The sequence below is a fragment of the Kwoniella newhampshirensis genome, chromosome 9 (assembly GCF_039105145.1).
Source record: "Kwoniella newhampshirensis strain CBS 13917 chromosome 9, whole genome shotgun sequence".
Classification (NCBI taxonomy): Eukaryota; Fungi; Basidiomycota; class Tremellomycetes; order Tremellales; family Cryptococcaceae; genus Kwoniella; species Kwoniella newhampshirensis.
Window position 1 is genome coordinate 1314486 of NC_089963.1, and position 16600 is coordinate 1331085.

At 51.8% G+C, this 16600-nt stretch overlaps 7 protein-coding genes across 7 annotated transcripts; 3 read left to right on the forward strand and 4 right to left on the reverse strand.

Annotated features, from left to right (window-relative positions):
* Nucleotides 1-501: 501 nt before the first annotated feature.
* On the reverse strand, nt 502-1804 carry IAR55_005179 (uncharacterized protein; the record flags this gene model as incomplete). Its single annotated transcript, XM_066948272.1, has 3 exons — nt 502-617; nt 1282-1475; nt 1764-1804. The coding sequence occupies 3 exons, from the start codon at nt 1802-1804 to the stop codon at nt 502-504; spliced, it is 351 nt and encodes a 116-aa protein (XP_066801731.1).
* Nucleotides 1805-2169: 365 nt separating this feature from the next.
* Nucleotides 2170-3981, forward strand: IAR55_005180 (uncharacterized protein; the record flags this gene model as incomplete). The annotated part of the gene is made up of 5 exons (XM_066948273.1): nt 2170-2551; nt 2631-2720; nt 2779-3076; nt 3179-3539; nt 3727-3981. The coding sequence occupies 5 exons, from the start codon at nt 2170-2172 to the stop codon at nt 3979-3981; spliced, it is 1386 nt and encodes a 461-aa protein (XP_066801732.1).
* A 497-nt stretch (nt 3982-4478) lies between these two features.
* On the reverse strand, nt 4479-6088 carry IAR55_005181 (uncharacterized protein; the record flags this gene model as incomplete). Its single annotated transcript, XM_066948274.1, has 5 exons — nt 4479-5095; nt 5144-5167; nt 5353-5530; nt 5640-5868; nt 5922-6088. 5 exons carry the CDS (start codon nt 6086-6088, stop codon nt 4479-4481), a joined length of 1215 nt encoding a protein of 404 aa, XP_066801733.1.
* A 2805-nt stretch (nt 6089-8893) lies between these two features.
* On the forward strand, nt 8894-9940 carry IAR55_005182 (uncharacterized protein; the record flags this gene model as incomplete). Its single annotated transcript, XM_066948275.1, has 1 exon — nt 8894-9940. One exon carries the CDS (start codon nt 8894-8896, stop codon nt 9938-9940), a length of 1047 nt encoding a protein of 348 aa, XP_066801734.1.
* Nucleotides 9941-10146: 206 nt separating this feature from the next.
* Nucleotides 10147-11888, reverse strand: IAR55_005183 (uncharacterized protein; the record flags this gene model as incomplete). The annotated part of the gene is made up of 6 exons (XM_066948276.1): nt 10147-10495; nt 10547-10863; nt 10914-10923; nt 10968-11167; nt 11250-11400; nt 11455-11888. The coding sequence occupies 6 exons, from the start codon at nt 11886-11888 to the stop codon at nt 10147-10149; spliced, it is 1461 nt and encodes a 486-aa protein (XP_066801735.1).
* A 711-nt stretch (nt 11889-12599) lies between these two features.
* IAR55_005184 (uncharacterized protein) lies at nt 12600-14026 on the forward strand (the record flags this gene model as incomplete). The annotated part of the gene is made up of 5 exons (XM_066948277.1): nt 12600-13087; nt 13358-13436; nt 13528-13584; nt 13636-13766; nt 13942-14026. 5 exons carry the CDS (start codon nt 12600-12602, stop codon nt 14024-14026), a joined length of 840 nt encoding a protein of 279 aa, XP_066801736.1.
* Nucleotides 14027-14115: 89 nt separating this feature from the next.
* On the reverse strand, nt 14116-15730 carry IAR55_005185 (uncharacterized protein; the record flags this gene model as incomplete). The annotated part of the gene is made up of 8 exons (XM_066948278.1): nt 14116-14367; nt 14410-14493; nt 14548-14738; nt 14781-14913; nt 14965-15209; nt 15271-15420; nt 15466-15525; nt 15577-15730. 8 exons carry the CDS (start codon nt 15728-15730, stop codon nt 14116-14118), a joined length of 1269 nt encoding a protein of 422 aa, XP_066801737.1.
* Between the last annotated feature and the right edge of the window lie 870 nt (nt 15731-16600).

Here is a 16600-nt window from a genome sequence, read left to right on the forward strand (position 1 = left end):
ACTAGCCTTTAAAGTATCAGTCGTCATAAGCATGCATTTGTCCAACTCCAAATTCTTAGGAGTTGCATGCATAGTCAAACCGCAACAGGCTGTCGTTGGGACAGCATACTCTTTACCGATCCTCTACTCTCGTGCAACGCAAGTGACGATCTATGCCAGGGAATGAGTCAAAGGCTTCATGATCTCAGTCGTGAATCTTGCTGGACTCGCATGGGTTTAGTGGACGGGTATAAATCGGTGCATGATGCTATGGATTCTATCCTATACAAACTGAGTACAATTCGCGCTTACTTCTTCACTTCCAACCCTCACTCTTTAGCTGACGTGACCACGCTAGTCTCCCCACACCCAAGGCTACCAACCCGATCGAACATCGCCTGTGACCTCTTCCATCCTCTCAACCGCATCTGACCTCCAGACACCAGCTTATTCGATGATTTTGATCCTCAATCCCACTTCCCCCACACCATCTCCTGGCCCTCAACCAGACATGAACTCGCCCTACTCGTCCTTGATTCCTAACCTCTTCTTCTCCTCCGCTAAAGCTTCTTCCCTCGCTCTCAATTCCGCTTTGGCAAGTGCTGATGCTTGTTGTTTCGATGGATGGTGATACAGTACTGTGATGTGGGTGGGCGGATCGAGAAGTCGTGGAGTCGATTGGAAGAGCATTATGAGGGAGGTCATGAAGACGAGGTATGGGATGATGGGCGAAGGCGAAGTGAAGGAGGAGGAAGTGAATTCAAGTTAGCTGTGTTCTGTATATGAAGATGTAGCCTCGACATCACAAGCAAGTAATGACAATGTATGGCATCCATGACGACGAGGAGAGAGGAGTTTTGAAAGGCTTCATGTCTCCCTCCCGAGCCCCTGTGTCAGACTAGTTGGCCATGAATCCCTCAACTCCCACTGCGGTCCGTACATTCCTTTCCCGCCAGCATCCCTCCACCTGGAGACACCCAGACCTCGCGTCATGCTGCACACAGAGCGACGCGCGTTCTTCTGTCGGGTCATTGACCATGTGTTGAAGTTCTAGAGCAAGCGTCGCACTGGTCCGTCTCTCCTTACTTCGTCGATTGACCCAGACCTAGACCCAAACGCAAACCAGACCCTTTCCCAATGTCACGCAATGTGACACGCTCCCAAGTAATATCCCTCTTACTCCCGCCTTGCTACCACCTCCATTTCCGCAGATCCGCTCACAGCTTCAACAAGAACAAACGCCCCATCTGACCAAGCCGACCTCGAAACCAACATCCGAAACAGAAACGCTCTCACACTCACCGACTATATATCTCTCCATGAGATGAAACCCATTCAGATGCGTTATCGCCTCTTTCGCATCGTCCGGAGACTCATACACCACATACGCCGTTCCTTTCGTCTTGAGATTTTGGTCTGTCCCCAATCTGATCTGGCGGACGGGACCGTACTTGCCGAAGAGGTCGTAGAGGTCTGAACCGGTGATGTTGAAGTTGCTAAAGTAAAAGTGAGCGTGTCAGCGAGAAGAGGCCAAAGATGTCGGTGTGAGGGAAGTAGTTTGGAATGAAGCCGAGAGGAGAGATAGTGTCGTTGGTAGCAGAAGAAGCATAGACGTTCGAAGGAGGAGGTTGGTTGGCGTTGACGTTTGAATGTGAACACAAGAGGAAGTGGATCAGACGAAGGTAGGACGCACAGATTCTTTACGCTGAAATAGGACAGCAGAGTCAGCTACACACGTCCTTCCTGCGAGGATCATTGCCCGACTAGCGAAAGGCAGGACTCACAACAACGCTCGTTGCGCCAAGGGGTCATTCGGCCGTTGCATGGTGAACGGGGCAGAGCGAGTAGTGACGACGGTGTTGGAAGTGGTTCAGCAGAGTCAGTGGACGTGTCTCGTGCTAGTCGTATGCCTCTTCGTGGTAAGAGATCCCTTTTGCAGTTGTTTCGATACTATGTTATGCTTCAGGTGGGATTGATGTAGAGGATCCAAACTAGTCATGGCGATGTGTGGATTGAGCAGTGTAAGTCAACTTGAGAGAGGCGAGTGGAATGTGGGATAAATCACAATAAATTCATCTCACAGAAATTAATTAATTCAATCACGTCTCCGTGACTCTGTTCAACATTTTCACTCTCAATCTCCATCTCATCTTCCTGTTTCTACATCTACACAGATTGAAATTGCACAAAATGGCTACCGTAGTCACCCTCCCCCTTCAGCTCACCACTCCCCCCGCGGGCTACACCAAACCTTCCCCTTCGCGACCCTCCGCACCCTCATCTCTCCCTCTCTACCCTGCCGGTCCATCCTTCATCTCCGCCGCTCGACGTGAGATCCTCCAACGTTCTTTCGCCGAAGACGACGTCGAGGTCTTGTCTCATCGTGAGGCTGCGAAAGCCGCTCAACAGGACTCTGGAGATGGGAACCCCTTCCCCGGACTGGGTGAGGAGGAGGAGGATCACCATGTGCTCGCTCAGGACCCCAAGGAGTGGAAGAAGCAGGATCACTACGCCGTGCTCGGTCTGGGACATCTGAGGTACAAGGCTACAGATGACCACATCAGGGTTGCTCGTGAGTTTCTTTCCTGGCCCTCGTGTTCTAGACCTTGTCCGAACTTCGGAATCATGCTTACACCGTTGCGCATTCACAGACCGAAGAAAAGTTCTTCGACACCACCCCGACAAAAAGGCTGCTGCCAAGGGTGCTAACGACGATTCGTTCTTCAAGTGTATCCAAAAGGGTGAGTGAAGTGTGCGGCTTGAACTCGCAAAAAACATATGTTGATCCCAGTGGGACAGCCCACGAAACTCTCACTCACTCCGAGCGACGAAAGCAGTTCGACTCGGTCGACTGGAACATCGAGGACGAGGTCCCTGACTTCAAGGACCTTTCCGCCAACCCCGACGAGTTCTGCAAGGTCGCTTCTCAGGTCTTCGCTCGAGAAGGTCGATTCTCAAAAGTCCAACCTGTCCCAGAGTTCGGTGATGCCAACTCTAGCAAGAAGGACGTCGAGGGATTCTATGACTTCTTCTACAACTTTGATTCCTGGAGGAGTTTCGAGTGGCACGACAAGGAGGTCAACGAGGGATCTGATTCGTGAGTTTTCTTTTCCCGTTCGCCGGCGTGTTTCAAGTCACGTTACACGCACGAGCAGCCGCGCTTCCTTGCATAGGACGACTACTGACATTCAGCAAACAGCCGAGACGACAAGCGATTCACTGAGAAGAAGAACAAGTCTGAGCGAACCCGAAGAAAGAAGGAGGACAACACTCGACTTCGAACCCTCGTTGACACCGTTCTCGCCGTCGACCCCCGAATCAAGCGAATCAAGGCCGAAGAGAAGGCTGCTCGTGACGCAAAGAAGAAGGGCGTTGCCAACGGTGGTCCTGCTAAGCCTTTGACTCCTGCCGAGAAGAAGAAGGCCGAGGACGAGAAGAAGAAGGCTGAGGAGGCCAAGAAGGCTGAAGAAGCAAAGGCCAACCAGGCTAGTAAGGCTGACAGGGAGGCTGCTAAGAAGGCTAAGGAGGCTGCCAGGAAAAACTTGAAGAAGTGGAAGAAGGTGAGTTGTCTGGGACACGTTTACGTTCTCTCGCCTTCTCCCCTCCTATTTCTCACCTCTGTTCATCCGTCCTGCGAGGGTTGTGAAATTATACCTCGATTTGAGCTTTTTCTTCAATCTTGACGAATTGGACATCCCGCGCATCGACTCAAACCTGACATGTGCTAATTTCGGTCCACTCTTCCAGTCCGTCGCGACCATCATCTCCAGCTCCAACTACTTCCTCCCCGCCGGTACTGCTCCCCCCGCCTCGACCGTCGAGAAGCAGCTTGCGGAACTTGATCTTCTCGTCGAGTTGCTCGAGCCCGAGGACGTCAAGGACCTCAAGGAGAAGGTCGAGAAGGCTGGTTCTGGTGAGCCCGCCAAGGAGGCTATCCAGGAGAAGGTTGCCAGCGTACAGGGCAAGGCGGAAGCTGAGGGCAAGTTCAGCGAGTTTGCCTAGAGTGTTCGTTTGGTAGACTGTAGATAGCATTGTAGATGAGCGCAAACAACGTGAAGTACATGCATGGTCACTGCGGTCTTGGTTAGAGCACGCATCATATAGCTCCTTCTTTCTTTAGGGTCCAGGCGTTCGAAACTTATCAACACTTCATGACGCTCTTGGGCAAAAAAGCGCAGAAACTCCTACCGAGTGCACCAAGCTTCGCCTTTGTCGGAACAGGATGGGGAGTCAAGGTCTTGTATTCGATCGCAAGGGTCCTGATTGCCCTTGCCCCCTTGCCGTATGCCATGTCGATTCTCAAGAAGGTCTTCAGTCCCCCGACTGATACGAAGCTCCCAGATTATAGCGCTTTCCATGTGTAATGCCAATGTCTCGCTTTTGTACAGTACAGTACAGTACAGTACAGTAAAGTGGTCGATGCTTTACATTTCTTATCATGCATATTTTACTGTCCTCCTCATTTCAGTGTCCATAAAGGCCCAGAGCACGAGCCGTCATCAAACCCACCGAGCTACCTGCCAGCCCAGCGACGACATCAAGGTGGAGAATAAAGAATTCGACCATGCGCTCTTTTTCGGCTTGACCAGATGAAATTCGGTTTGTTGGCCGTATACCCACTCAAATTTCTTGGTCTGCTCAGACCAATATACATCTTCCTCGAGAGGGAACTGAAAGTCAGTGATGTCAGGCGGATACGAACTTACCAATTGCCTTGCACCCCACTCGGGGATGTAGCTGTCACCCGACAACTCCACCGAGGTCCAATAATACTCCAATATCTTATTCTGACCACCTCCAGGGACCTTGCCCTGAATGTTTGCCATTCCAATGAGAGCCCCTGCCGAGTGACCGTAATCACCTATAGGATGCGAGTAAATCAACCCCTTCAATTCTGATTCCTTCATGTCGTCGAATACCGTTTGCAATACTTCGTCGCCCGTCTTGCCAGGGACCATGCGCTCTCTCACAAAGTCCTGAAGACGGTTGGCATCGTGCAGGCCCTTGACGAGACCGGCGGGGACCTTGGTTTCGTTGGAGCGGAGGATATAGCCGAGATGTTGTGTGTCGGTGTTCATGTTCATTGCGGTGATGCCGATATCGACGTGAAGCATGTCTGTGGTCGATCAGCCAACATGCCGCGAGTGTCAAACGTTGCACTCACCTCCTTCTCGGGCATAAGGGTGTTCTGAGACGGAGGGTTCCGATGGAGAACGATAGAAAGACGTAGTAGCGGGGAACCAGGTGGTCACGTTGAGCTACCAAATCAGCTGGCTGTCATCTCGCATTGTCCACTCACAGTCTGCATTCTAGATCGGAACCACCAGTCCAGATCACTCGCAGTAGTCTCCCCGACAGTGATGACATTCTCACTGAACCCTTCCTCGATCATTCTCCACACATTCTCCGTCATAAGCTGATACATCTTCAATTGCTCTTCTCCTCCGACTCGCGCAGCAACGACTTCCACTCCGATCGCTCGTTCGCTCGAGACACGTTTCCGCCATTTCGGACCGAGTTTGTTCAGCAATAGACGTCCCTCTCCAGTATGCTGTACTTGTCAGCGGTGTAACCTGTCAGGACAACTCACCAAGCCGTCGGAGAAAGCCATATCATCGTCGATCTGACGTCAGCCCAATCATTTGTAGAATGTCACTCACATTCACAGCAATCTTCTTGGGGTTGACCTTCTCCAATGTCTCCAGGAGAGTATCCCACAACGACTGCTGATTATCAATCAAGTGGAGAGGATTGGGAACATCTGGATTGGTATGGAACATGAACAGAGTTCGTCTTCGAGCCGAGAAGGTCGTCGTGCTAGAGTGGAGGGATTTGAAGACTGTATCTTCCGCATATTCTCTCTGAGTGATGATCCATGCATCGTATCCGCTGGCATCTCACATCAGCACTGGTCGCCTTTGTTCTGATGACAATGCACTCACTACTTCTTCAGAACCTTTGGGACGAACTCGTATCGTTTCTGAACCCATCCTTTCTCCAACTCATCCTGGACTTTGAGCGGTGGGAGAGGTCGATATTGCGAGGGTGGTTCAGCGGCAAGGACTACGCTGACCAAAGCCAGAAGAAGCAGGGTGATATATCCCCTCATGGTTATCCGACTGAGTTGAGATGCATACATATCGAAACAAACTCATCATTTGGATCAGTGTATGTCAGTTCTGATGATGTCTACTTCTTAGCAATTGAACCTTGGTATCACATGGGTTTCATGGCTTTCCAATCGGGCATCACCGAACGACGACATGACGGGTATTGCTCCGATATCGACCGAGGTTCCGACAGCGTTCGGATATCATATATCAGCTGAGCCAGGATAGCCTACCGCAACGTTGACATTGGGGTCTCTTCGGTGTGTCAGGTGCCTCCCTGCTTGTCCGTGGAGTCGTTTTCGGCCATACTTATCGTTGCAACCCCTTGGTCTCCTTTCGAGCTCTCTCCATCTCTGACGGGTTATAAAAGGAAGAAAGCTGAGCCTCTGCGCTCAGCAAGACCAAGGAGCAATCTACCCGCATTCCGACACTGGGTATATAAACCTGGAGAGCAAATAAGAGATACCCTACATTCTGAGATCCACACCTCCTGACAACCATATCACTTCATTGCCCAGATCGCTCCTAAGCTTACATCTCAACAGGTATTGTCTCCATACAGCGTTTCCTTCCGCAGGTATTTCATCGATATGGGACTCCCCCTTTACAACAACAAGACAGCCGATTCCCAAGGTTCTGCCGCCTCCTCCTGCAAAGAGGACAATTGTCGATATCTCGCTTACGCGGGCACCACACGCAATGATGCGTTTCAGCCCGCCAGGAGGTCTCGATGTGAGAATCTGGTGTCCAACACCGGAACGGGCCAACAGGTCTCTGACTGTACAGGTACCTGCATGCACGATCAGTGTCGCGGCTGTATTCTGTACAACAGTGATCAGACCAGTTCCTGGGAAAGCGCTGATCGGTCGTGATGGGACCGTATAAGTCAAAGGAGCAGGGCGGCGGGGAACTAGATCTGGAGATGTGACCTCGTAAAAGGCGGGGAAGAGGCGGTTTGACGTGATGGGGTATCGCGATGAGCAGTGTTCAGTATGCATGACTGTCTCAGCAGTGTATAGAGGTAGCACATTCATGACGTGCGATGATAAGACGTCTCGATCAGGAACTAGCTACGATTTCTCTGCCCACTGTTAGGCATCTTCTGGAACTCAATTCTCATAAATGAGCTCATTTGTGTGCACTACATTTCGCGTGCTATCCTATCCTTTCTTTTCCTATTCCTTGTATTGCAGAACGAAGGCGTCTGATTTCATTAGGGGCTGGCGAACAACGGGAGCTCTCGGTCAAACAGATTACCCCTGATAACGCCAACTGTCGAACAATGTACTTCGCCATGGCTCACAAAGATCCTCCTTTGTGCTGGTTGCGCATGTTTGAGTGGAAACCGGGTTGATTGCCATGACGGATTGAATCTCCCTTGTTAAGGGTGAGCATCGTAATCACTTACGGGCCTCGCGCCATGATGTGCTCCGATATTCGGTAATCAAAGGAGGTTCTCAAGCCCATGTCACACTTGACAGTACGGTGCACAAGGTCTCACACATACATAAACGCGGGCTCAGACGCAGTAAACCCCAATCTGTTCCACAACATAGGCCCGCAATCAGCATCACTCCCAAAAGCCTCAAACTTGACACGTACAACTCACACAAAATTCCACATCGCTGAAATATCGACAATGGGACTGCCACTGCGCCTTGCGACCCCCCCACCCCCTCGGTATGTGAACTAGTGGGCGTTTCGTCTGAGCGAAGGTATCAAAGCTGACTTTTCAGTCATAAAACTAGAGTGCCGACAGGAAAGAGCTGCTCTGAACCCTCGTGCGGACAGTTGGTGGTTTCGGTCCATGGCAATGTTGAGGCAAACTGGTCTCAATGCACCGACCAGGACACTTGCAAGACCAAATGTTATTTCCATATTGAAGATGCTGATAGGCGTGCCAATGGCGATATTTTGGGAAGCTTTTACCGCTCTTGGGCGCAGGACAATCTCACTTGGAACGACAGCGTTATCGCAGTCTCCATGGACGCTGCAACCGCTTCTGAGCCCGATACTTCTGGGTGATTTCAAGGGTTTACTACACCCCGCACCAATGAAAGGGAATAACGTGCTTGTTTAAAGAGGAAGTGAGCGCAGTATATATGAACCGGTGGGAAAGTGAGATGCACGTCGATTCAGGAGCTTTTCGAATATATGCTGCACATAAGATGTCTGACATTCGCTTCTGATGGACATCGTGCAGATGTCATAAGCGACAACCTCGAGAAGTTCGGAATTTAGTGGCATCAGTTCATCTGGGACAATATCCTAATTACATTTATGTACCGGGCAACTTCTCCTTTTCGATGTGAGGTGAATCTGATTCATCGTGGGTGTTGCACAACTGACTCTGAGGGCTCTCGAACTTGATGCTTGCACAACGAGCCTTTGGCAGATGAAGAAGGGAATCAGCAGCTGCACCCGGATGACCAGAGGGCGAGACTGTCGACGGAACGAACGTGACCTTGGTTGCAGATTGGTGTGCTCATTGTGAATATCCTTCCGGAGACTCTCAGTCCTGCAGATTCTGCACACAGGGACGCTTGTTCTGTCGCACCGGGCCGTCGCTGCTATTCGATGGTGAGTATTGTCAGACTAGCAAGAATCGGACCTCACGATTGCGAGAGCTGGGTAACGTAATTTATCTTCATCGTCATCACTTGTGCGCCTCCACTCTGCATGCTCTCAATCTGACTACAACTTCGCATCAATCTTCTCACTCGACGTCAGACATCTGTTCTGATTTCCAGTACTTTTAATCTGCTTGTGAAGAGAAGGATCCCCACCACTACCCACACTCCGCCATGTCTGCTAGGGCGACGCGGTCGCAAGTCGTTCGATCTACTCGGAACCGGCCATTGTCAGCGGATCCTGGGTTGATCAAAGCAAAACGTGAACTCTCATCGAGTCCGGGCCTCGACACCGTCCCGATCAAAGAACCCTTACCAAAGCGACAGCGAGTCAAGAAGGACCCGGAATCATCTGTCAAGCGTCAGCACGCAGCTCTCACACTACGCGAAAAGAAAGCAAAGCTCCACGCCGAAAGCTTAGCTGATGAACCATTTCCCACATTTCCCCGTCCTTCCGCTCAAGATTCCCATCTCGCCCACTCGATACTCTGTTCATTACACGGCAAACGGGTCAGACCCGCTGAGGTAGTAGCTTCGAAAGATCGAGCAGGATGCGGCGACAGTCCATCGGTCCTCGACGCTTTGGTTCGTACGATTCTGTCTCAAAACACTAGTGATGCGAATTCCACCCGCGCAAAACTCAGCATGGATCGAGTGTACGGAGGGAGTGATGAGTGGGACAAGATCGCCGCCGGTGGGAAGGAGAAGTTGCAAGAGGCGATCAAGTGTGGAGGACTGAGCGTGGTCAAGAGCAAAGTCATCCTGAATATCCTCGATCAGGTCAAAGGGAAATATGGCGCCTATTCGTTGGATCACCTACACAAGGCAGAAACCGACGATGCGATGCAAGAACTGCTATCATTTGACGGCGTTGGGCCCAAGACCGCGAGCTGCGTGTTGCTATTCAGTCTAGGACGTGAGGACTTTGCGGTCGACACACACGTTCATCGTATCACGGGCCTTCTCGGCTGGCGACCGAAGACCGCTAATCGTGAACAGACATATCATCACCTGAACAAGCGAATACCGGATGAGGAAAAGTACGGACTACACATCTTGCTGGTGACCCACGGCAAGCGGTGCGACGAATGCAAGGCGGGTGGTAGATATATGGGCAAATGCGAGTTGAGGAAAGCTTTCAAAGAGGGTGCGATGGATGGCCAGCTGGAGAAAGTCAAAGAGGAAGTAAAGCCAGAGGTCAAGGAGGAGCTGGCTGGATGACATGGTTGAGGCAACTTTGTCACGCGATCGAGATGTGAGCTGGCCCAACAACGACAGAATTAGACAATTGCTTGGGCGCCCGTCCGTAGCTCGTGCGTCAATGAGTTGTAGGGAAGACCAAGGGATCGGGTCAGAGAAAACAAGTCCAAATCTGATATTTCGTTCACCAAGAGCTCGCGCCCATGTATCATAAATGCATCTACATCTTAGGCTGGTATTTCTGAGCACAACTTCATCCTACCAATTGCATCCCGTACTGGGAACATGGTCGAATACATGGCATCGTCGTCGTGGCCCATGGTGAGAAGCACGTCATCGTCGATGAAGAAGTGATTGTCCAGGTATTTGACTGGTGTAGCGATTGGCTTTGAGGTTGCCGCCATGTCCGCATCTTGTATAGGGGCCAAAGTCAAAGCATAGTTGATATGCTTGGCATCATCCAGTCCGGCTGTAAGGTCGTCAGCACTGATACTAAACATGTACTCACCTAGACTGAAAAGGGGTCCCACGCTTATAGCATCGTATGGAGGGGTGGAGTTGAAGGCAACAAAGTATCTGCATCCAGGTGTCAATGAGAGTCAATCGCAGCGAACGTGCGGGACTCACTTGGCGTATCGCGGCTTAAGCTTCATATGACCGACAGTGATGAGTATTGTGTTGTGGTCAGTGGCCAGACAGCCTCGCGCACACAACGTCAGTCGATACATTGGCGTCGCCTGGTGGATCGGGTTCCACCCGAATTCGGGATGCGCTTTCGCAACACAGTGCTCTCGCGATTTGTCTATATCAATGATATCGTGGTACTCGACCAGACGAGGTGTGGTGAAAGCAGGTTCTAGGCGGCGCATTGGAGCAAAGGAGTAATGTATGTGCGGCACCACACCCAGCGGATTCGGTGTAGATCCTGGATAGAAGGCGACCCACTACAGGTTTGATATCAGTGGGACGACCTCTTATCGACCGCTTCACCTACATTCTTCTCGCTACGAGATGGCGTCAGCGCTGCTTCATTCCGTGGTCAACTCACTTTCTTCCATGGCCGACCGCTCGATGTAACGATTTGTGGATCGAATCTCCCGGCTGTATGGTCGGAGGGGCGATTTTGCCCTTCAATGCCTGCGCCAGAGGGGCGTAGATATGTCTCATGTCCGAGACAAATATGACCGTCCGGCAATTCTCCGTCTCATCCGCAAAGCCACCGTATGTGAGTGCTGGAGTGCCGGCGTCCTGTCTCCGTATCGTCAGCCTTGGACGACCTGAAACACCTCCTACGATTGAGAGCTCTTGACTCGTCACTGCCGCGACTCACGGTCCAGAATAGGCGTGGATCTTCCGGTCCATACGTTGCTGCCCATTGACCGGTCCACAAACAGCCCTCTCGTGGAACCATCGGGATATCCAGCTTATGGGTTGGGGTGACAACCTGTAATTGCCCTGCCGAGGTCAGGTTCATTCCGAAGCTGAGTAGCAAATGGTCAGACACGCCGCAGCAGAGAACGTAGTTGTGCACTCACGCGACAAGACTTTGCTCCCTGGCACGGAATCCATTCACGACAAGAAAGTCGTGCTTGATGGTGGGACCTCTGGCGACGCCGAGGAATCCAAATTCAGATCCGTGCGGGAGTTTGAGGAGTGCAAGGTTGAACGTGCTCCCTTCCGTATCGCCTACTTGGATGACGCCGGTACGTTGATCCACGATCATGGTATCATCGATCAGTATAGGATGGGAAGCAGTCCCGAAGACCGCTATGGGATTATCTGACCCATCGCCGTCTGTCCATGATGCTCCCACGTGTGGGCCTGTCGAGATAGTCAGCAGGTCTTCCAGTTGCTGCTTGGTCAAGTCCACCGCGGTCGACTGGAACGTCGAGTACGTATAAGAGATGACTGTCGAGGTGGCGATAGCAGCGAGCACAATCCAGCGCTTGGATTTCCGTAGAGCTGACATGGAGGATGAAGAAGCAAGAGATGTTGAACTGTGATTTTTTGAATTCTTCCTCATTCCTACCGGAAAGCACGCCGAAAAAACCGGGAGGCCAATCGCCAATCGTCGACACCGGTTGTTGATAGCTGATATGTTCTACAAGGCTTATAACATAAGCTCTTGAGGCTGATTGCGTCGCCTCATCCTCGAATGGGATACATTGCTGATGTTGTATTTACAACTGGTTCGACCACACCACGATATGATTGATATATGCTCACGTTCCCGATGCCCTTCCTTTCCCAGCCAGCCACGCGTCTGCTCGGATCCCACTTGTGCTGGTACGGGAACGGCGTGAGTGCTGCTAATGAACATCAGATTCACCTTCCCGCATAACGGGAAGATTAAATGTTTTAAACACAGGCTTGGGCATCGTGGCAGGACTTTTCGATTTCACGCTGAATGCGAGGATGCCCTGTTCCTGTCTGTCTTGTCATGCATGCCGTGGTGACCCAGATTTTTCTCCTGTAAAAACATCATGGGCAGGGATCACACGTAATCTCAGGGTAGCGTTATCGGGAGAGGTACGACGCTCCCATGTTCTCCATTCTGCCGAGAATGCGTTTGCTAGGGAGCAGGCATTTTCATGGCGAATGGGTTGTGGATGTCGTTTTGATGAAGGTCCACGTTTCGACTGATCCCAACTTGTCAGGTCAACATATACAGCAGCCAGAGATGACGAGTCAAGGCGACATGCGGTCTGCGATCTCCTCGATGCTCGACGAAGTGCTGAAGCTGGCCAACCAGGCAGCTCGAAGCAGGGCGATACGGACATGGTCGATTCTCGTTGGAGGTCTCACCATCATTCTATGCTTCTTCATCCAGGCCGACACTATCTCAGTCGGTCTGCCTGCTTCCATCTCTCAGCTCAACAGCTCGGCATGGTTCAGTCCCGGAGAACGACCCGTGTCTCCTTTCCTGTTTGATCGAAGCGAATGGCCAGGTGACCGGGGGCCATCCATGGTGCAAGCCTTCGAACATATGCCCGACTGGCCCGACATCCCTATCACATACAAGGCAAAGGGACATCGGGTGCCCAACATCGTGCACTACACCTATCTTACCCATGAGGACGGCGTACCGAACAAAGATCCCTTACATTATCTGTACTACCTCGGCATGCGATCAACTATCGAAGTTTTGAAACCAGACGTCTTGATTCTGTGAGTGGACAATGTCTTTGCCGCGCTGACTTTATCACAGGCATTACAACACACTCCCTTGGGGTCCTTGGTGGGACGAAATCAAGGAACACTTCTTCCTGCACCAGATCAAAGCTCCCACATCAATATTTGGAAAGCCGATCAGAGAACTAGCGCACCGATCCGACGTCGTCAGGTTGATGGCGATTCGCCGCTACGGTGGCATCTACATGGACTTGGACATGGTAGCGTGAGTCAATGGCTATGAAACGGTCGTTAACGCTGTTCTAGGATTCGACCGTTCGATGAACTCATGTATGAACCGGCAACAATGGCGTTCCAACGACACCCCGAGGAGGACTACTTTTGCGTGAGTAATGAATGGAAACGATCAGAGCTGATGTCAGAATGCATGGTTCATGGCTGAGCCGAGATCCCGCTTCATGGATCTGTGGTGGCAGAGCTACGAGTATTTCGATGGGACCAAATGGGATTACAACAGTGGTGGGAAGCCAATGGTGTGTGGAACTGAGAGAACATAGCAACGACGACTGATTCGCGCCGAGTAGGAACTCGCACGAGCCTACCCAGAGGATATCCAGGCGTTAAACGGACTCGCGGTGTATTTCCCTCTGTGGTACAACACATGGAACATGCTGTTTAGGGACGACCATGACTTCCGTGCTACGGGTCAATATGGGTGAGTGGCTGAGCACATGGAACGGAACTGATGTCAGATGGCATTTATGGCTGCGTACAATCTACAAGGAATACTCGGAACGCGATCCTCACTCGATCAAGACTGTGAACGCGAGCTTCAATCGACTGATGCGCCCGTAAGTCACCGTAGCTCAAACGGAAATGCTGACCTGTAGATTCGTCGGTCCCAACGACGAGGAGATCTGGGCACAGTTGCATCCTGTCGTCAACGACACAGCAGTGGAAGTGACTGTCAGCTAGAGGTGGAGATATGCGACTCGATGGACTCGGCCCTTCCAGCGTTGCGTGGCGACGTGTAAGCATGTACAGTACATAGAACACATCTAGATCTACTTGGGGCCACTCTGCCGTGTCATGATCATCTTTTCCCACATGGCCGAATTCCGCGCGTCCAATGCTCTGTGCATCTCTGCCCAGTCTTTGGCGCGTGCACCATAAGAGGACTTGCCGTCTTGAACACTCTTCCGTCTCAACCGTTCGATAGCGTCCATCTCCGATTCGACTACCGAATGCTCGATTATGGCCGGTTTGAGGAGGTATTGATAGCTCGCGAGGTGTCGTTCAGTGACGAGTATAGGTACCTGAGCCTCGTCAATGAAAACGCTTCATGACCCGACACATACCCTTGCGATCAACGCAGCGGCTAGAGACGACGACGCTGTATCCTCGTACGGCCCATTGTGTCGGAAAGCGGGGATGATGATATCCTGGCCCCATCAGCTTCTGTCGTTTCTTGACTGACTTACTGTATTGAACAGAACATCGTAGAACTGTGGATACTCTAGTTGAGAATGGATCTGTATGACGTCTTCCAGCTCGGTTGGTATAGTGATGGGGGAGTTGGGATTGATCTGACCGAGCAGGTGTAGATAAAAAGGCGAGGCTTCTTCTCCCAATGAGACAAACTTCTTCAGACTGGAGTCGAGGCGCCATCCCCAGAAAGCGGGATTGGCTGAAGAGATTCAGCGATTGTACATGACGAGACGGAACTCACCGGTCATCTTGGCGAGAAGCTCCTCGAATATCGTCTCATACTTTCTTCTGCCCGGCTCGATATTGCCCTGGATTGCGGCCGCACTGGGGAACATGCGACTGCTGTGCTTATCGCGTGCCGGGTAGTCGAAACTCTGTCAAGTCAGCATTGTATCGCGGTCGCGGACACTCACTGGCACAAGAACGTCCAGAGGCATCTCCAGCCAGCCCGACTCTCTATCGGCTTCTGCCCACTGGAGAATCTCGCCGTGGAGCCGATCTCGCACATGCTCTCCTAGCGTGAGGAACCCAATCTGCCTCGTCTTGACCAGTTCCATGATGTGCGGTTTGATATCGTAGTACGCTGACCGGCCGGAGTGATGTACCACGCACACGAGCAACGCCTTGGTGCCCAGAACGAGTGGAGCAACCTTTTGGATCTCACTGGTGCCTGCGCAATTCGACGTCGGACCATCAGCCGTGCCATCGACCAGATACACCAGGCTGCTCACAGGTGTTCAGGACCAAGACATCTACCTCGTTCCTCGCGAGACGTGACTCTACAGTCTCCTCCTCGGGTGCATACCAAGGCGACTGGAACTTGTGCTCCGGATCGTGAAGGACACTCCGTAGAACCTCATCAAAGCGATACCGGAACTGGCCTGAACGACTGTCAGCTCGAAGATAACAATTCTTTCTCAACTCACAAACGAACAGTGGATCGTATCCGCCCGCGGTAAGACTGTGTCCCAGAGCTCCAACGACCTCTACATATCAGCAAAGAGGTTGTCTCGTGTATTGCTCACCATCATGCATACCGCCTTCGTAGATGATGACCTGCTTCGCTTTCCGGGTATGAGTCGAAACGGCGTGAACGGCGGACCGCGGGATGGTGAGGTAGCCCACCACGAAGATGATGCATACCGACAGCAGTAGTCGATGCGATCGATACCGGTAGGCATCAGTCAACATTGTCGGCCATGTCGTTTTCATAATTGTAGATAGCAGGATGATGCAAAAGATAAAAGAAATTCGGCAAACATCTAGACCCGTTGGCAGCTGATTCCTCTTGCTGTTGAGTCACGCCCTGGGTGGTTATTCCTCAGTCACCCCATCGGATCAGATTTTCCTGAAAAGCTCTCGGTTCCCCGGAGTGTTTCTCCTCGCCGTGCCTGTGCTTCCCGCCGAGACAGACCTTGACAGGACGCTTTCGCGAGGCTCGGGATCCGGAGAATGACCAAAGCGGGAACGCTAACTTCAGGGAAATGCAGATGGTGACAGTTGGGTAGACATCGTGATAGCTCTACGGTTATTGTGTGTGGCTTAGACGCGCGCAGTAACAGCTCGAAAGATCCATCAACACATGTAGTAGTTCAAGATTGAGGGAGGCAGGGACAATGAGTTTTCGACAAAGTACAGATGCTCAAGGGTTAGGGTTAGGGGGTTAGGGGTTAGGGGTTAGGGGTTAGGGGTTAGGGGTTAGGGGTTAGGGGTTAGGGGTTAGGGGTTAGGGGTTAGGGGTTAGGGGTTAGGGGTTAGGGGTTAGGGGTTAGGGGTTAGGGGTTAGGGGTTAGGGGTTAGGGGTTAGGGGGTTAGGGGTTAGGGGTTAGGGGTTAGGGGTTAGGGGGTTAGGGGTTAGGGGTTAGGGGGTTAGGGGTTAGGGGTTAGGGGGTTAGGGGTTAGGGGTTAGGGGGTTAGGGGTTAGGGGTTAGGGGTTAGGGGTTAGGGGTTAGGGGTTAGGGGTTAGGGGTTAGGGGTTAGGGGTTGGGGGTTAGGGGTTAGGGGTTAGGGGTTAGGGGTTAGGGGTTAGGGGTTAGGGGGTTAGGGGGTTAGGGGGTTAGG